The sequence below is a fragment of the Neopelma chrysocephalum genome, unplaced genomic scaffold (genome assembly GCF_003984885.1).
Source record: "Neopelma chrysocephalum unplaced genomic scaffold, ASM398488v2 Primary Assembly neopelma1_143, whole genome shotgun sequence".
NCBI classification, from domain to species: Eukaryota; Metazoa; Chordata; class Aves; order Passeriformes; family Pipridae; genus Neopelma; species Neopelma chrysocephalum.
This window is the reverse complement of record NW_020897805.1, coordinates 1133905-1151597: the sequence shown is the minus strand read 5'-3', so window position 1 is coordinate 1151597 and position 17693 is coordinate 1133905. Positions and strand designations below refer to the sequence as shown.

The window sequence follows — 17693 nt, the reverse complement described above, 5'->3', positions numbered from 1 at the left end:
TATCCAAGCTTTTTAAGTAAGTATTTCTGTCTCCCTTACTGAGGGATAGGAAGGCTCCAGCAGCAGCCAGGGAGGCGTTTAAGTCTCCGCTTAAACACTCAATTAAGACCAGTGCCAGAGCACCCTGCCCGGTGGGCTGAAAAGGTGTGGTTTATACTACTCCTCTAATTGCCCAGTTAATTAACACTACAGACAGCTGCTAAAGACTTGTCATAAGGCACATTATGTTTATGCTCTGCTTTGCCAGACAGAGCTCCACCTGTACCAAGGTCATTTAATTGCTAGAGGCACTCCCTAAAGGAGGAGGCTGTTTGACCTATCTTCAACTGAAGATTGTTTCCAGCCTGTGATCTCCTTCACCCTCCCACCATACAACTCAAAACAGTCTTATCTTCTGATTAGTTTTAAAAGCAGCCAAGACTAAGTCACTCATTATCCGGAAAGTACTAGGGAAGAGCAGTTCTGTGAGAAAAATAAAAACATGATTCCTGAAGTTTCTTGGAGTAGGAAAGGAATTAAAAAGCAGATTCCAGCACCTTAACACCCTCTAATCACACAGCATGTAACCTAATTAAAAAGAACAATATCTGCTACCTCAACAAGCTACTGGCCAGTTCTTTGCTTCCATGTATAAGTGCTACTCTTCCCTTTTAGAGGCCCCAAAGCAGTACAATTAAGACTTCTCTCCTGCCTTAACAGGGGGAATTTCTGATCAAGACTGTGGGGGAAAAAAAGGGGAAAAGGGAAATATATTTTTCCTTCCTGTCAAGGAGTACCCCATTAGCTATTAGGGGATCTCTGTGTGAATGCAATCACCAGAGCTCCCCCAGGCTGGGCAGGAAGGAGAGAGGTGGAGCCCCTTTCCTCTTCTAGTGCCTGGAGAGTTCTGCTGTACTGCTTTCACCCAGGACCTCAGAAAGCTAAGAACAGTGCTGCCCAGCTGCTGTGACTGACAACACCACACTGAACTGCCCCAATGCTTAAAACAGTGAGTTTTATTTCTCATCTCAAAAAAAAAAAAAAAAGCATTCTCTGGCACTGTTGTGCCCACAGTGATGTCAAATAAGCTTTAATCCAAGAGCTTTGAAGACTCTTAACTGCCTGGTCTCCTGTGAAGGTTTGAGACTAATCTTTAAAGTTTGATTTTTTTTCCCCTGAAGTTCAAAGCACCTAGGCCCTTTGGGTATTTTTTTTCCCAGTTGGAATTATGTTTCCTTGCTCTCATTCCCCAGAAAAATCCCACTTGCTGCCTTCTATTTCTAGGGCAAGAAATGTAAGTTCACACATAAAGCATCAATAGAAAGATCCATTTGTACAGTGCTTTTGCATCCTTGCTTTCTAGTCCTGGCACATGAGGACAGCCCTGACTTACCTAGTGACTCAGCCAAGCAGGCAGTCTCCAGCTCCTCTGCACAGACACAATACCTGCTCTGCATTCCCAAAGGAGAAGTAGCTGCAGGATCCACTTTTAGTTAGTTTTGCTGCACTTCTACTCAGTGTTTGAAAGGACAGTAATTTTGAAGGCTACCTCAGTCACTGAGAGAAATGCAGACACCACCCAGCATCACTCCTGCCTCAGTCTGCAGACCAGGCCATGACAACGGCTCCCTCGTGTAACTGGTGGACAGTTAACACCAAACCCACAGCAAAAGAATTCCAGGAAGTGAGATGGATTCAGAGCACTTGGAAAGCTTTCACAGCCATTGGGATAATTTTTGCCTTGCAAACAGAGTCTTACAGCTATGGTCTCTAGGGGAAGCTGTACCACAGACCAAATGGTTTGACAGCCACTTTATTGCAATCCATTGATTTCATGTGTTGCTGACACCTTCCTTTGCCACAGCACAGCAGCTACAAGGACCATGCACAGAACTGCCCCGATTGCCACAGCAGCAAACCCCAGAGCCCATGGGGCTGCAGCATGCACAGCTGCTCCTGTGGAGGAGAAACAACCCAATTAATGCTCCCAGTGAAGCACAGAGATGCTTTAGGGGTGCAGTCTGTCTGCAGAAAAGCCTTAGACCAGCTCCCTTCCCCAGACTGGCTATGCTGGGCTGCCACACTTACCAAGGCCACCCTTAGCTGTGTCCCATCTTAGCTCATCCTGGAGGAAAATCACAGGGCCTTTGCTGGAGACATGGGAGGCACCTTCCTGAAAGTGATGCTCAGCACTCCTTTTACTCCCTACAGAACAATGTAAAGGTTGTAGGTGAGAAGATGTATAGCCCTGAAGGTCAGCTTCTCAACACACAAAAAGCTCTGAAGGCCAAAAGTTTCCATGTGACTCCATACAGAATTAGGAGCCTATGAAGACCTCTGCCTTTTTAGCATAAAAGCAAGGGCCTTTAGTCAGCGGAAAGGAGCAGGAAAAGCCTTGTCAAGCTGTCCGTGGCTCAAGGGAATTAGTCCATACTCTTTATGTCCCCTGCCCGTGCATCTTGGAGGCTAGAACCTTGTTGACCCTTTGGATAGGGAAGCAGAGGGGTAGGACACTTACTGGTTCTAGCAGGACAAGTGGAGGTGCAGGACTCCTGCACAGATCGGTGGCACACTGAAGCACTGCAGTGAAGGTACACCTAGAAAGAATGGAACACAGCCTGGAATCACTCAGGCAATGTCTATAGACAGGTGATAGCCTGCTGAGGTGCTTTGACCCCAGCCAGCAGCTAAGCATGCACACAGACACTTCCTCACTCCCCCTGCTCTGCCCCAGTAGGGCAGAGAGAAAATTGGAAGAGCAAAAGCAAGAAAACCTGTAGCTGGAGAGATAAAGACAGTTACCTAAGTGAAGGAGAGGAGAGAAAAGAACAAAACCAAAGCACAAGTGATGCAAAGGCAAATCACCCACTCTGCTCCTACAGGCAGACTGGTGCCCAGACAGTCAGAGCATCAGCTACACTGGAAGATGAAATCCCTCAGTGTTTATTGCTGGGCATGAAATCATCCAGCAGAGAGAGGAGAAAGAGCCTTGGTGCTATGCAAGCACTATTCAGCAAACAGTGAGAACATCAGAATATTTTCAACACAGTTTTAGCCACAAATCCAAAGACACAGCACCATGTGGACTGCTATGAGAAGAGTTAACTCCATATCAGCCAGACCCAGCACACCTGGTCACAGAAAGGAGAAGGCAGGAAGATCGGTTTGGCGTGTTTCACATCCAGGCTGTAGCCTTGGAGCCCTCTGCTGTCCACTGCAAGGCGGCTTCGGTACCTTTATCTTTACAGATTTCAGTGAAATCTGGCATTACAGCACTTCTCCCACCCACCTGGGATACAGCTGCCCGAGCACCACTACACTGCGACCAATGTTGGATACAGCTGAGACCTGTTTTGAGTATTAATTGGTTCCAGGAGCGCTGAGCAAACAGCACAAGGCATGGTGAACTTCATATGCCTTAACTGTGCAGAAGTTCATGATATTCAGAGCCCAGGTGCTTCACAGATACTCAAAGCTATTTCAAGTCATTTTGGCTAAGAAATTTGGTTTAGAGACTATTTATTAGCATAGCTAGAGCACACAATTTAAGCTAGTTCACCAGAACAGCTTAGGCAACAAAATAGCCTTTGCTCAAGTAAACTACTACCCTTCTAGTAGGCTCATTTTCTGTCACACCCCTCCAGAGATATATTTTACCTCTACCACATTCATCTCAGGGAATAAAGTTTGCATCAACTTATCCCCTTCTGTTTCAGGAGGGGATTTTCCTAGTCTTTGCTCCTGCCCCTGCCTTGCCCCTCCATCTCCCTCACAAGGAGGCCAAGCACTTCATAGTTATAAAGTGGTTCTTATTGCTCATGTTTTGCTTGTCCTCAATAGGAAGCTAGGCAGCCAGGACAGGATCTTACCAGCCCAGAGAGCTTCTCTTGGGAAGTGGAGTCCATAAAGGTGAACGTGTAGAGGGTGAAACGCTGGTAATGAGAGGGGAACAGTAGTCCTGAGGCAAAACTCAGAGGCACCAGTTGTGTCTGATAGTTGTCCCCTGCATAAGGGCACCTGAGGAGGAGAGGTGAGCAGTGAAAAAAGAGCAAGTTATTCCCCTGACCCAAAGTTGTTTACAAGTAACTTACCCATCCACCAAAACAGGCCACTGCAGCTGTTGCTGGGGATTGGTACTTGGTGTGGCCCAGCAGTGGTGCAGAACTAAAATCAGGTCTGGGTCTGTTCTCTGAAGGATTTTGACTTCTGCATAAACAGGATCTCTCAGAGTCTTCACAATAGGATAGTCACTGTCAGTATAGTAGGAAGTATAACTTCCATCTGGAACAGAAGAAACCCAAGAGCCATTTTAGAGTAGGAAGAAACAGGAAGAGGCATCCTGAGATCATCCTTTATAGCCATATCTGTAAGTTCCCACTATGGCTGGGAAATAGTGCTGGATTAACCTCCCTTATTACTCAGAGACCAGAGCCCAGAACCAAGAGGCTTGAGTAAGTCCTGCAAACCTCTCCTACCTGAGGCAACACGCAGCTCCAAGGACAGAGGACCTGGCTGGGACACAGCAGGGAGTGGTGGCAATGTGAAGACCTGAACACTCAAGGGAATGGTGCTCCCACTGGTGGAATAACTACATCGGACATGTAACCTGGTATGACAGGAAAGCTCCAAATCAGGTAGATAAGAAAAGTCACTCTGATATCTCCTTTCCCCAATATGGCAACAAAATATCTACTTTAATTAGTTATACTCCTAATATTCCTAATCTTTCTTCCAACACTTTCTTTTAAGAAATACTTGAGATTCTCTTTAGACTTCAGATTTGAAAGTCTCCAGACTGTCACTGATCAGCACCAGCTTTATTCCCACTAACTAGAGACATACCAGTCCTTAGCCTACTCCAGTGCCCTGTTGTGAATTCCGGGCTTGTGACAAGCAGGAATTTCTCCAGTAACATTGAACACAATGGCACCCAGCAACATCAGCCCCAGGGTAATACCTGAAAGTGCTATCCCTAGTGACAGAGCCAAGGCTTGCAGTCTTCACATCCCTGGATGCCACCAGCTCATTCTCATATATGGCCTGGTCTCCAGTCACCTAGAACAACAGACAGGCACCATCACTGTGGTAAAGTCAAGCTGGATCACTACGAGACTAGAGAACAGCACTTGGCCTCTGGAAGTCTATAGGATGTCCATTAAGTAGCCAAAGCCACATCAGGTTGGTTCCAGGTCTGCAAGCTTCTGCTATTCCAGCCTAGTGACAGCTGCACCTCTTACCTGAAAAGTGGTGCCACAGGCAGAGAGTGGGAACTGGTACACGACAAATGCGTTGTTTTTCACAGTAGGAACACAGCCAGTACTGTGTCCGCTGGCCAGTTGCACGGAGTCCAGGACAATGGGGGGCAGGGTCACATCCCGAGAAACAGCAATGGAAAACTGGCCATCTGGTGTGCAATGAGCTGTCACTAGAGGAAAAGATATAATCAGTCTTAAGCTCATGGAGAAGATGAATGGAAAGGAGACTCAAAACATCACAGCAAAGATGAGGCCAGCAAGTTTTGTGAGTTCTCCTGCCTTTAAGCCCTGAACCAATTGCTAAGCTTGGCAAGACAAGTGCAACCAGCTCTAACAGCAACATTGATTCTGGCCATAAACCCAGGTCTGTTGCAATACACTTGAAAAGGCTGGACACCTCAATAGAACATGGTATTCTTGACAGGCAAAAACAAAGCCCTAAGCCACCTGCAGGACTGATAATACAACAACTCTGCTCTGACAGCAAAGTGAGGAATCCTGTTTTGAAGCAACTCAGTAGGAGGGGAGGACAGCTGCTCAGGCTTACCTGTGTTACCAAAGTAGCAAGGATTTACCCTGTCTCTAGGGTCATAGCAGCAGCCTCGCACTTCACAGTTTCCCTGGCTGACAGGCAAGGAGGCACATGGCAGCCGGTCCTGGCTGGGAACAGCCAAACAGACACTACTGCTTGGAGCATCTAGGGCTGGAAAAAAACAGCAGGACTTTGCAGCTAAAGCACAAAAGAGGGGGACAAAGACAAAGGACTTTGGTGGAAGATGTCCTGGTGACTGCATAAAAATGAAGGGAAATTAGAGTCAGGTTAAACACATGGCCTGGAGGTGGCATGGAAGTCTGCTCAGAAGGGACATGCGTTTCCCTGGAACAGAGTCTCCCCCAGAAGCCACGTACAGGAGACTGGACTTGTATGAGATCTGTCAAGATAAAGTGTTTTGGATCAACTCTTGGTAGTTAGGAAAATCATTGTACCTAGTCTCTGGCTCAATCCCTGAACTTGCAGGGACCCAAGCAGTCAAAATATGGCTGGGAAACACAGTGAACATATTCACCTGCCGATCCTGCAAAGACGCAGAAGTTCCCAGCAAGTTGGTGGTTCCTATGTCCAAACCCTTTTCCAGGGAGTTTTCTGCAGAGCAGAAAATCCCCTTTCCTAGCCCCCAGACTGACTAGGAACAGCCAACTGAAAGGAATGGCACTCATCACCACAAGATACAAGCAACTGTCAGAATCTTACCAGGAAGGTCCACAGGGCACCTGAGCAGCGTCTCTTCATGAAGAACCTTTTGCCCAGCAGCATCTGTTCCTTCAAGCCCAACCAGCAGAAGGTAATGGCCATTCTAGGGGAAAGCCACACCAGTCAAGGCAGCCAGAGCAGCAGTAGTCACAGTCCCAGCAGAATCCATAAGGTCACTCACCCATTCAAAGATATAACAGCCAGTATAAGAAACCAATACTTTCCTGGAGCCATCTGGAGTCTCAGATACCAACAGCCCACAGTCAGAGTCATTCTGCAGAGCATGTGCCTTCCCCTCAGTATCTATGGAAAGAGAAGACAGCAGCAGTGGCTTTAACATCCTACATTACAGATAGGGTCCTCTACAATCCTACCTTTCTGTAGGAAACAAGGACCTAGCCAGTATTAGGGTCTGGACCAGGAGGGGTGCGTATGAGAGAATCCAGCAGCCAAGACCATCTAGATCCAGGCACAGTACTTCACCAAACCCCTTGACTACTGGGTCATATAAACAGCCCCCTGATTATACAAGGTGCACTGAAAGCTGTTCAGCAACACTTCACATCAAAACCTGTTCCTTCCTCCTCGTTCCAGGCATACCTCTGCAGTGTGCAAAGATATGGCTAAAAATGCCTCTTGACACTGCTCTCACTTACCCCAAGTAGTCAGCACCAATGAAGCATTCCCTTCCCAGCCCAGAGGTAAGGTGAGCTGTAAGCTTTCTTGGCCACAAATCAGCAGGGTGGGATCAGAAAAAACACTACGAGCCCCCATAACCAAAGCTAGGGGACCAAGAAACACCCAGAAAAGCATAGCACCCAATGCAACCCCAGACTGTACTACAACACCCATCCTGCTCTCTTGCTAAGGACCATGAAGTAACTGTCCTTAGCCTAGCCCTTTTAAATTGTGGAGCCAGCTGGGATCAGAAATCCCTGAAGTGTCCAGGTGGGCCCAGCCCAGCAGTTTTTAGCACCTGTCATTGCCCTCACCTGAACCCAACAGAGCCTGCTCGCACCCTTTGAAGAAAACCATAGAGCAAGAGCTGAGCGTATGTCAAGAGATGGGTCTGTATTCATACTGTAGAGCCCCAGCAGGGTCTTCAAATCCTTTTTGTCACTCTGAGGTCTTCCAATGGCCGAGACATGCAGGATATCTGGCTGCTTTTCCCCAGGTGCCCTATTGCTGCTCTAATTGCTCATTACAAGGCATGAGTGCCAGAAACTGAGTGACAGTGCTCTTTTGCTCTTTTATTCTTTTAAAGCTGACACTACCTCAAATGCCAGACATAGGGTGCTGACATGAAAGCACAGAAATAGCCCTTCACATGAAATCTGTGGGAAACTATGGAGCTCAGGAGGCTTTGCACACCTAAAAGGTGGTGATTCCCGTTAAACACTCTTGGCTATGGACTTACAGCCCTGTTTGCAGTGTGGTTGTGCAGGGATAAGCTGCAGGACTGGTCTAGGCCTGGCTGGCAGGTGGCAGGACTGTATTCTCTGTTGGACCCCCACTCCCAAAAACTTACAAGGGGTCCTTTAGATGGGCTTGAAACACACATAAGGGGAGCCTCTGTGATCCCTGAGAAAACTGTGCCCTTCCAGCACCCTTTGCCTGCCTGTAACTGCAATGTGTCTCATGTAGAGCCTTCTCCCTAGCCATGCACCAGGCAGCCACACGCCTCATTGTCCATCTTTCCATACAGATGTTTCTGCATTCATGCAATGGAGGTGTGAATGTTTTTACACTGTTGCAGAGGTGATGCACACATTTGTGTTTGTGCATGCCTTTTTGTGCCCTACGTTCTACAGTGGGAGTGCTGGCATAGCCTGAGCCATCCATGTTCTTTTGTAGTCTGCTTATTTCTTTGGGAGTCGATCAACACACACATATCACAGCATGGTATGTGCGTTAGATGCGTGGGATTTCTAATCTTGACCCTTAATAATGCACTTCCATTGGTAGCCACTCATGCTTCTGCCCCCATCAGACCCTCCAGCTCCTGGATGTCTGCACAGCACTATGCAGCAGTCAGCCACTTGTCCCTCCAGCCAGTCCTCACCACAGGAAGGGTGGATAGTAGCTGAGTCTGAGGGAGCCATTTCCTCTGCTCTTTCACCTCAGCCCACAGCCCATCTTTGGTCCACAGGTATACAGCCTGCCATGATCCCAGCTGGGTGAAGAACATCACTGTGCCTACCCTGCACATTGCTAATTTCATGCACCAGTCAGGATGGCTGTTCCACAAAGTAAAAGACCTTTTGAGCTGCTTTGCACAGCAGGAACCCAAGCAAATGTATCTCGACGGGCTGTGGTTTGAGCAGCACACGTGAACCAAGTGTGCTCACCACAGTTCCTGCCTGGGCACTGGGCAGTGACGTTGAGGAGGCACCCAGGGAAAACATTTGGACTTTGGCAGGGGGGGAGGCTTCATCTCTGTAGAAGCTGAGTCTTATGCTTGCTCAGATCACACTGCCACTGCTTGACTGCTGAATGATTCATTTGACTGCATTACCTGCTGATAATTAAGTAAAAAATAACACACAAAGTACTTTGGAGCTATAGGGACGTAGCTTTAATTACACTTTAACACATCAATATTTTGTTTATGCCGACAGGAAAAATGTCTACATGGAGATGAAGAATAATTCTACATGAAACAACCCTGAGAGTGCTGTAGATCCACCAAGCAATACCTGTGCTGAGAACAGTTTCAGGTAACTGCCCTTTCCTAATACCTACACACACACTGGACAGGGATAAGAGGCACTTGAAATGAGCCTGAAATTCATGGAAATGAAATGCTTTGTTTGGAAGAAGTTGTTATAGAAAGTGGGAAGCAGCCTGGCTGAGATAAAACAGGCAGGTTTCTCTTCCTCACAAATCTTTTCCTCACCCATTTGATAGTTCTTGTGCATTACAGTAACCCAACTGTAAGCACCAGTTTAGACAGCACCCAAGACCACCACAAACAGGACACGGAGAGGATGAAGACAGGTGAAGCAAATGTCTCTGTGGTCCACTAGCCTGAAGCTGATCAATGAGGGTCATGGGAACAAGGGAACTTTACAGGCAACGTGGAAAGTTCATGATTGCTGTTAGCTGGCAGCTACCTCATATAGCAGTGCAAACTCTCATGAACTTTACTTTCATCAGGTGAAAGTCCATAAAGCTACATGAACTTCCATGAACTGCCCTGACATCTGAGCTGATGCAGGAATTTAGGCCAGCAGATAAGCACCTAGCCAAAAGTTTTTGGTAATTCAGTTTTCCCACTAAAATATCTAGTGTGGGTCTTTAAGAAATAAAATGAGATTTAAAAAGAACAATTAGCAAATTATTGCACCTATGCAAGAGAGCGAGGGTGACTTAAGAACTCATAGGGAAGGGAAGGTACAGAAACTTTTGCAAGGGATGTAGACCTTTACTAGCACATCTGAGTGAAAGGGGAAACTCACATTAACACACGGACTTACAGCAAACCCAGCACAGTCCAATTAAGCACTCAGTTGACCCAGGCGTCTTGCTAATTCCTGCCAAGTCCTACATCCCCTATTCTTGCAACACCTGATCAGTTGGATCTGTCTGCCTGCAAAAGTGTCACAGTTCAGGAGAGACAGAGGGATAAGGCCAGACTGAGTAAGCTGAGAACAACCTTGAGGGTCCTTTCCCAGGCATGCTCTGCTGTTTCTCAGAGCACCTATGGACCTTCCAGGGCAGCACTTCCTCATAGTGGAGTCAGACATAACAAAACAAGAACTTGTGCATGCCAGCTTCCAGCAGTAGTTAGGGTGAGCTTCTTTGGTCATTACAAGTGCAAGGACTAGTTGCCAGGTTGCACTAACCTATACGCAGCCTCTGCTCTGTCACAATTTGGGAAGCCATTCCCCAGAGACCCTCTCAAGTTCTTGATTTCTCTTCTCTGCCTGCTTTTCTCAATTGTTTTCTCCTCTAGAGAAAACTCCTCTCCTTGAAGAGGTCAGAGTCCCAAGGTCTCATCCACTTTTCTTGTGTCTTTATTTTATCTCACCCAGCAAGTTCTTTCTTGTCTACTGTGATGTCTGGAGACCTTTCTGCCCATGCTAGATGGATATTTTATACTTTCCTCTCTTGTGAGGCCACACACCCCTAGGGAGAGAGACTGAGGCATTTAATTGCTGTGCACTGAGGAGAACACGTCTGTATGTCCTTTGGCACATCACATGCAGTGCAAACTCTACCGATGTCAGGAAGATTTCAGGTACAATCAAGGATGGCTCACATCACTGAGAGTTTGCACAATTGATACTGAAGAATTAAAATTCTAAATGGCATTGAAGATGCTCCCGTGAGAGGGAATTACTGTGAGCGCCGCAGTACGAGAGTGCACCCTTGGTGTGATCTCTTTAACAATTAACTGTAGGGTAAACAAAACAAGATTTTTGAGCACATTATAAATTTCTTAAACTCTGTTGGCCTCTGCAGTTGTTTGAGATAAGGCGTGTCTTCAATGACCAATTAAGAGCAATGAAAGTCTTAGTTTCATAACACAGGGCAGTGTAACAAATGACTGACCAGTAACACTGACTGACTCAGCCATGTGACCCAAAACCTGCTCTTGAGCTAACAAAGCCCTTCAGTATATAACTTGGACACTGGCAGCCAGAGTCACCCTCTCCTGAACTGCAGAGCAAATGGAGCTTCTGGGAGCAGCCACTGTTGTCCTTCTGATTTGCATTGCTTGCCTGCTCTCCTTTGCATCATGGAAAGGGAAGTCTGGAAAGGGGAAGATGCCTCCAGGACCAACTCCTCTTCCCATTCTAGGTAACTTGCTGCAAGTGAAACCAAGTAACTTGGCCAAAACCCTCCAGAAGGTAAGGCCACTTTCTTTTTCTCTCTTTCTTCTGTGGCTGAGAAATGTGTGGCACCTGCACATGGGAACAACCTCTGGCTATAGCTTGATGAATTGCAATCCCAGAGGAGCAGCAGAGTCTTGAGGATTGCAGCTGCTCCCCCTTGTTGCTGTTGCCCTTGTTGTTCAGGGCCAGATAACTGGGACTCCTCTCCATAGCCACATTTATCATGAGAGGACCAAATCTTGATGTTGCTGGTGTGTGAGGCTCACTGCCTGCAGTGGGATGCAGCAGCAAGGAGACTTTTCAACTTTTTTTTCCTATTTGCTACATGGTTGTGTTCTCTCTTGCATTTTTACAGCTTAGTGTAGAGTATGGACCGGTGTTCACAGTGCACCTGGGCTCTGAACCAGTGGTGGTGCTGCACGGACATGATGCAGTGAAAGAAGCTTTGGTTGATCGTGCGGATGAGTTTGCTGCCAGAGGACACATGCCAATAGGAGACAGGGCCAACAATGGATTAGGTATGTTTGCTGACTAACCTCCTTCTGAGAAGGGAAGGGCTGTGAGGGTGTGTTCAGCAGATTAGAGCTGGAATGTACCATGCACGAGGGAAGACTGCAGAGTGTGGGTGCATCCCACCTGGAGAAGGGAAGGCAAAGTGGGCTGTAATTCCTTGCTTCCACCACCCAAAGGGGGAGAGGTAGCAGAGAAGTGGAGCAGAGAAGTTGTTCTCAGAGATGGGCTGGGAAGCGGCAACAGCCACCAGCTGCAGCAAGGGAAATTGTGAGTGGATATGAGTGATCAATTATTCACAAGGAGGTTGGGTATGTAGTGGAGAAGGCCAGAAGCAGACACTTGGACTACAGAACCTCCAGAGATTGCCTCCAAACCACAGGACTCTGTGACACTACCATGTCAGTGCTCTCCAGGGATAGGATTCTCTGTCACTGTAAGCCACTGTTCATCCCACACCCAGCATGCCCAAGCCCGGTCTTCCCTCTTCCTTCTTCCTCTGCAGGGATTGTTTTTAGCAACAACGAGCCATGGTTACAAGTCCGGCGGTTTGCTCTCACCACTCTGCGGAACTTTGGAATGGGGAAGAGGAGCATCGAAGAGAGGATACAGGAGGAGTCTGACTACTTGCTAGAAGAGATAAACAAAACAAAGGGTATGATCCATTTTTAATATATCTTATGTTTGAAAAAACTTTACTGTCTTAGGGGAGCTCATGTCTTTAGCAAAGAACTGAAGTTCCTATGGATTTGGTCCATGCATCAGATACCCCTCATTACAAAGGTGTAAATAATTTCATGATCATGTACTGTTCTCTTTGGAGGACCCTTCTGGGTCACTCAGAGATTGTGATCTGATATTTCTGCTAACAACCAGAGTTCAGATTACCCACAGTAGCCATAAGTTGATATAGTTTTGTGAGTTTTTTTTATAGTCTGTAACTTTTCTGAAATCACAGGAACACCTTTTGACCCAACCTTCATGCTGAGTTGTTCTATCTCCAATGTCATATGCTCCATCGTCTTTGGGAAACGGTATGATTATAAAGACAAGAAGTTCCTGGCTCTGATGAACAACATGAACAACATCTTTGAGATGATGAACTCCCATTGGGGACAGGTACATTCAGTAGCCATTTCACAGTGGCAACATTCTCCCAGAGGAGCAGGAGGCCTCCCTCCCAATGAAGTTCCATTTCAGTCTTGTAATTAGGAGCCCATCAATGCTCTGCTGCACAGGAGAGATTTCATTTGAGAGCAAGAAGCACCCTCACCAATGGAATTGGCTTTGCTAAGTGCAGCTTCCCATTAGTCCTGAACACTCTTCTTCTCCAACTCTAAGGTTCCTACTACTACTAAGCAAGCCCCTATAGCCCTGCCAGACTGGCCAGGCTCATAGTCCTTCTGCTTGGCTCAGTTGACAGGGTTGCAGCTTTCCTTGTTTTTTTGTTAATATCAAAGGATGCGTTAATGGTCATACTAGCAAAGAAACCTTCCTGTTTCTTTCCTTCTAGCTCTACCAGATGTTCTCAAAGATCTTGGATTACTTGCCTGGCCCACACAACAAAATATTTGCAGAATTTGATGCTCTCAAAGCCTTTGTGGCAGAGGAGGTGAAGTTGCACCAAGCCTCCCTAGATCCCAACTCCCCTCAGGATTTCATCGACTGTTTCCTCAGCAAAATGCAGGAGGTAAGGAGACAGCATACAGCCCCAGCTCATCCCCAAACACACCTCTGCTGAGTCTATTCCCTCTCATAAGTAACACAGACATTGGGATGACCCCTTCCCTGTCAGCTGTGCAATGGGAAGACATATCCCAGATATTGCCTGTGCTAGAGCTTATTCTGGGTGTGCATGCTCCCCAGCGACAAGTACCTGCAGCTGCTTGGACAGGGAGAGCTTCATCTGCTCTCACCAAAACACAGGACATTTTCACTCTAGTCTTGCACTTCTTTCACTGGAAAGCAGTTGGTATAGCAAGGGCAAACAAGCACTTGAGTACCATTCAATGCTCAGCTTGAAAGAAGGTTGCTCAAGGCGGGTTGAGTTTACTGCTCAAGGTAGCATTGCAGTGCCCCAGACGGTGCTGCACTTTAACACAGAAATGCAACAGCTCCAGGTGAAAAGGAAGGCCTGGGATGACATGAGCAAGGGCCACTTTTCTCAGCTCAGCCAGAGAAACAACCCAGCCTTTTCCCTAGGAGAAAGATCGTCCAGATTCCAGTTTCCACCTGAAGAACCTGATAACGAGCACCTTTGACTTGTTTATTGCCGGAACTGAGACAACTAGCACCACCATACGATATGGGCTTCTGCTGCTTCTCAAACATCCAAAGATACAAGGTACCAGTTTGTGATTTCTTCCTTTCTAGCATTTTCCCTGTGCTGGGCACATGCCTAAAACCACATCCTTCTCCCAGCTTTTCATCTCTCTCTCACACATATTTTACCCAAATGGACAAAGTCCTTGCACTGTCATTCCTCATGGTGGCCAATGGAGGCCCCTCAGCTCCACTGGCATCATCATCAGCTACAGTCCCTTCACAGCCTGGCACCACACCTTTAACTCCCAGTACTCCTGTTTAGCCAAGTCAATAGGAAAACTTTCTTTGCATGGGCAGCAGTGGAACTGTGTTCTAGTGAACACCAAAACCAACATCAATGCCCCTGCCATCTGTGATTTGTAAACAGCTTAGGGCAACCTCTTTATGTAGGTTTGGTTATATTTACCCATTTTATGCTTTGTGCCTCTCATGACAGAGAAAGTTCAAGAAGAGATTGACCAGGTAATAGGACGATCACGAAAACCGTGTGTGGCTGACCGGACCCAGATGCCCTACACAGATGCAGTGGTCCATGAAATCCAACGCTTCATCTCTCTTATCCCCCTGGCTCTCCCTCACACTGTGACCAAAGACACCTGCTTCAGAGAGTACGTCATTCCAAAGGTTAGTGGGCAAGCTCCCTTAAGTTCAACACGAGGTGGCAGCACATTTGCCCTTAGGCTGTTACAGCCAGAACTGTTGTGGCTTGACCTTGTTTTCACCCAGACCTTCATGAAGGTTTTATCCTCAGGCTTCTGTAGCTCATTTGCACTCCCTTCTTGACACTCCATGGTCCAAGACTAGAACAGTAGCGCTGACCAACACATTTGTTCCCTTGCTTTACCTATCTGCGCAAGCACAGTGGGTTCACAAAAACCCAGAGCAGCAAAGTCATGGAGCTGCTCACCACCATCCAGGACAGCCTATGCACATGCTTGGAAGCAAAGTCAGTTGCTGGTTATTGAACACAGAAGGCCCCTGAGCCACAAAGTGCTGGAGGGTATGTTTCCGTTCAATGGAACAAGCAAAACCTGTTTGCTCTGTTCTCACATACTTCCTGAGGCAGTCTCTGCTGGCCACTGCCAGAGGCAGGCTGGTGGGTTACAGCAGCCCATGGCTTGGCCTGGCCCACTGCAGCAATGCTCGTTGCTCTTCTGGGTGACTGTGGGCAGCAGGGAAACAGCAGCACATGTGCTGTTGGCATTGTGATTTCCAGCTGTCTGTCTAAAATCATAAGGCAGGATCCAGAGAACTGCTCAGCTTCCAGCAAAGAGCTCTTCTGTCATCACTGCCGATTACTCCAGCCCCCATCAATGTCTGGTCAGGAAGAGGATTGTGGCAGGAGAAATTTGTCAGGGGAGGGGAAGTGAGCTTCATTTCCACAACCTTGTGTGCTTTTGCTTTTTGAGGCTCACAGAAAAGAAGGGACATGGTGCATCTATGAGTTCATTATTGTGAAACTCTAAGAAAGAGGAAGAATTAGCTCTGGTGTCCCCTGATGACCAGAGCAAGGTGAGGATAAATGTTCTGGAGGTGAGAGGGAGCATTAAGGAAGAGCAGCCAACAACTGTCACTGCTGTAGCATCCACTAGGGTCTCCCTAAAGCTGCCACCCCAAAAGAAGGGTCCCCAAAGGCAAACCAAAGGCACTGGTAGGACTATACTGGGAATCTCGGTTTTAACTTGGCAGGTAGTCGAATTGAGCGATCTAAGTTACCTCCCTTCACATTCTGCTCTTCTTGTGTTACTTCAGGGAACCACAATTTTTCCTGTCCTCAGTTCTGTCCTCCATGACAGTAAAGAGTTTGCAAATCCATATGAGTTCAACCCTGAACATTTCTTGAACAAGAATGGCACCTTTAAGAAGAGCGACTACTTCATGCCCTTCTCAGCAGGTAAAGCACAGGCTTTCTCTTTTTCTCTGTCTGTCAGCCTTCTCCTCTGGTGACTACCCTGCCTTTCCCTGTAACACACACTGCCTTTTCCCAGCATGGTCCCACTGGTGCTTCCTTGGGGCTCACTGCTCTCTGGATAACTCTCCCCTGCTGCTCCCATCTCCAGTGGCATGTCCCACCTTGTTCAGGCCTGAAGGCTTCCCAAATTTCCTACTAGGAGTTGCCAATGTAATGATGTGAACGGGATCCACTAACACTTTCTAAAATACCTGTCACCTTCCTGTACAACCACCGAACTCATTCTGAACCAACCTGTCTTTTGGTGGTAGCTCCGCTTTTTCCCAGCACCTCTACATGCAACCACTCACCTAAAAATAACCCCAACCTTCCACTTTTTCACCTGTGCTTTATGTCCCCTTGCTCTCTCTCATCTTGATTCCTGTGATGTTCTCTCCATGTTTGAGACTTTTCCTACTCCTGTTCTTCCTTCACACACCCATCCAAACTGCCAAGGGTCTTTCTCCCACAAATTCTTCTCTTGAAAATGTCCTTAGTAAATCTTGACAGTCATCTCACTGCTGTGGCTGTGTGTAGTAAATAAAGCTGCACAACACATCTGCTTAGTACAAGCTCTGTTCTACTGAGTGCTGTTTTGTGCTTCCACTTTCAGGAAAGCGAATATGCCCTGGAGAGGGCTTGGCACGAATGGAGATATTCTTAGTCATAGCCACCATCTTGCAGAACTTTACCTTGAAGTCTGTTGTCGACCCCCAGGAGCTCAGCATAACCCCGACACTGAGTGGGACAGGCAATGTACCTCCTGCCTACCAGCTCTGTGCTCTCCCCCGCTGAAAAGCACTAAACCGCTCTCTACAGTGTCCTCAGCCTGGCTATTCCTTTACATCTCCTTTACTGAAACCAACAGCAGGAGCATTGGCCCACCTTTCCCAGGTTCCAGAAAGGCAGCCCAAACATAGATATATGCACAGAGTAGAGAGCTTTGAAGCCTCCCAGAACTCCACCCGATCACAGGAGGTTCTGGGTGACATTGCAGCCCCTTGCATTGACACTCTGTCATGGGATCATTGAGCACAGTGGCTGCATCAATCAGCTGGTTTTCTCACAAACACAGATCCCATGGCTGCTCCTGCAGCCCACGTCCCACCAAGACCATGCTTTGCAGATGGATAGCACTGCATGTGTGTACATTAACAAGCCAATAAAGAAAAATCTATTTATGAGCATTTGAGCTGTTATTTAATTTGGGTTGGGGCAGTGCCCACATCTGCTGCTACACTGCAGAGTAGGTCTGCAGTGCCTGTGGCCAGCACCCTGTGGAAGGGGCTGTTCCTCCCAGGCAAGGGTCCTTCCTTCTTCATCCACTGCACTCACTGCTGCTGCCTGCAAGGATCTGAGCAGTTGCAACAGATCACCAGTCAGGAAGGCTCATGGTGTTGGAGGGGAAGGGGGTCCTGCAGCCTGAGGGCTTTCTGCCAAATGAAAAGAATGCATTCCTGGTTTTTGAAGGTTGATGCAAAGGAACTCAGTTACCTGAGTATTTGGGACTGCAACCAACTCTCTGGCTGCTCTTTTCTACCATCAGTATCACTGCAGGGATTTAGATGTTCTTTATTAAAATG

General features: G+C 47.3%; 2 protein-coding genes across 2 annotated transcripts; one reads left to right on the top strand and one right to left on the bottom strand.

Moving 5' to 3' along the window:
* Nucleotides 1-1792: 1792 nt before the first annotated feature.
* On the bottom strand, nt 1793-7338 carry LOC113975763 (zona pellucida sperm-binding protein 4-like). The gene is made up of 12 exons (XM_027700176.1): nt 7143-7338; nt 6668-6789; nt 6487-6589; nt 5782-5937; nt 5217-5404; nt 4937-5034; nt 4455-4585; nt 4071-4260; nt 3849-3996; nt 2498-2576; nt 2068-2184; nt 1793-1935 (listed from the first exon to the last, which is right to left on the bottom strand). Exons 1-12 carry the CDS (start codon nt 7336-7338, stop codon nt 1793-1795), a joined length of 1671 nt encoding a protein of 556 aa, XP_027555977.1.
* A 3774-nt stretch (nt 7339-11112) lies between these two features.
* LOC113975764 (cytochrome P450 2C9-like) lies at nt 11113-17295 on the top strand. Its single transcript, XM_027700177.1, has 9 exons — nt 11113-11339; nt 11680-11842; nt 12340-12489; nt 12793-12953; nt 13348-13524; nt 14037-14178; nt 14596-14783; nt 15912-16053; nt 16724-17295. Exons 1-9 carry the CDS (start codon nt 11160-11162, stop codon nt 16903-16905), a joined length of 1485 nt encoding a protein of 494 aa, XP_027555978.1. The 5' UTR covers nt 11113-11159; the 3' UTR covers nt 16906-17295.
* The last annotated feature ends 398 nt before the right edge of the window (nt 17296-17693 follow it).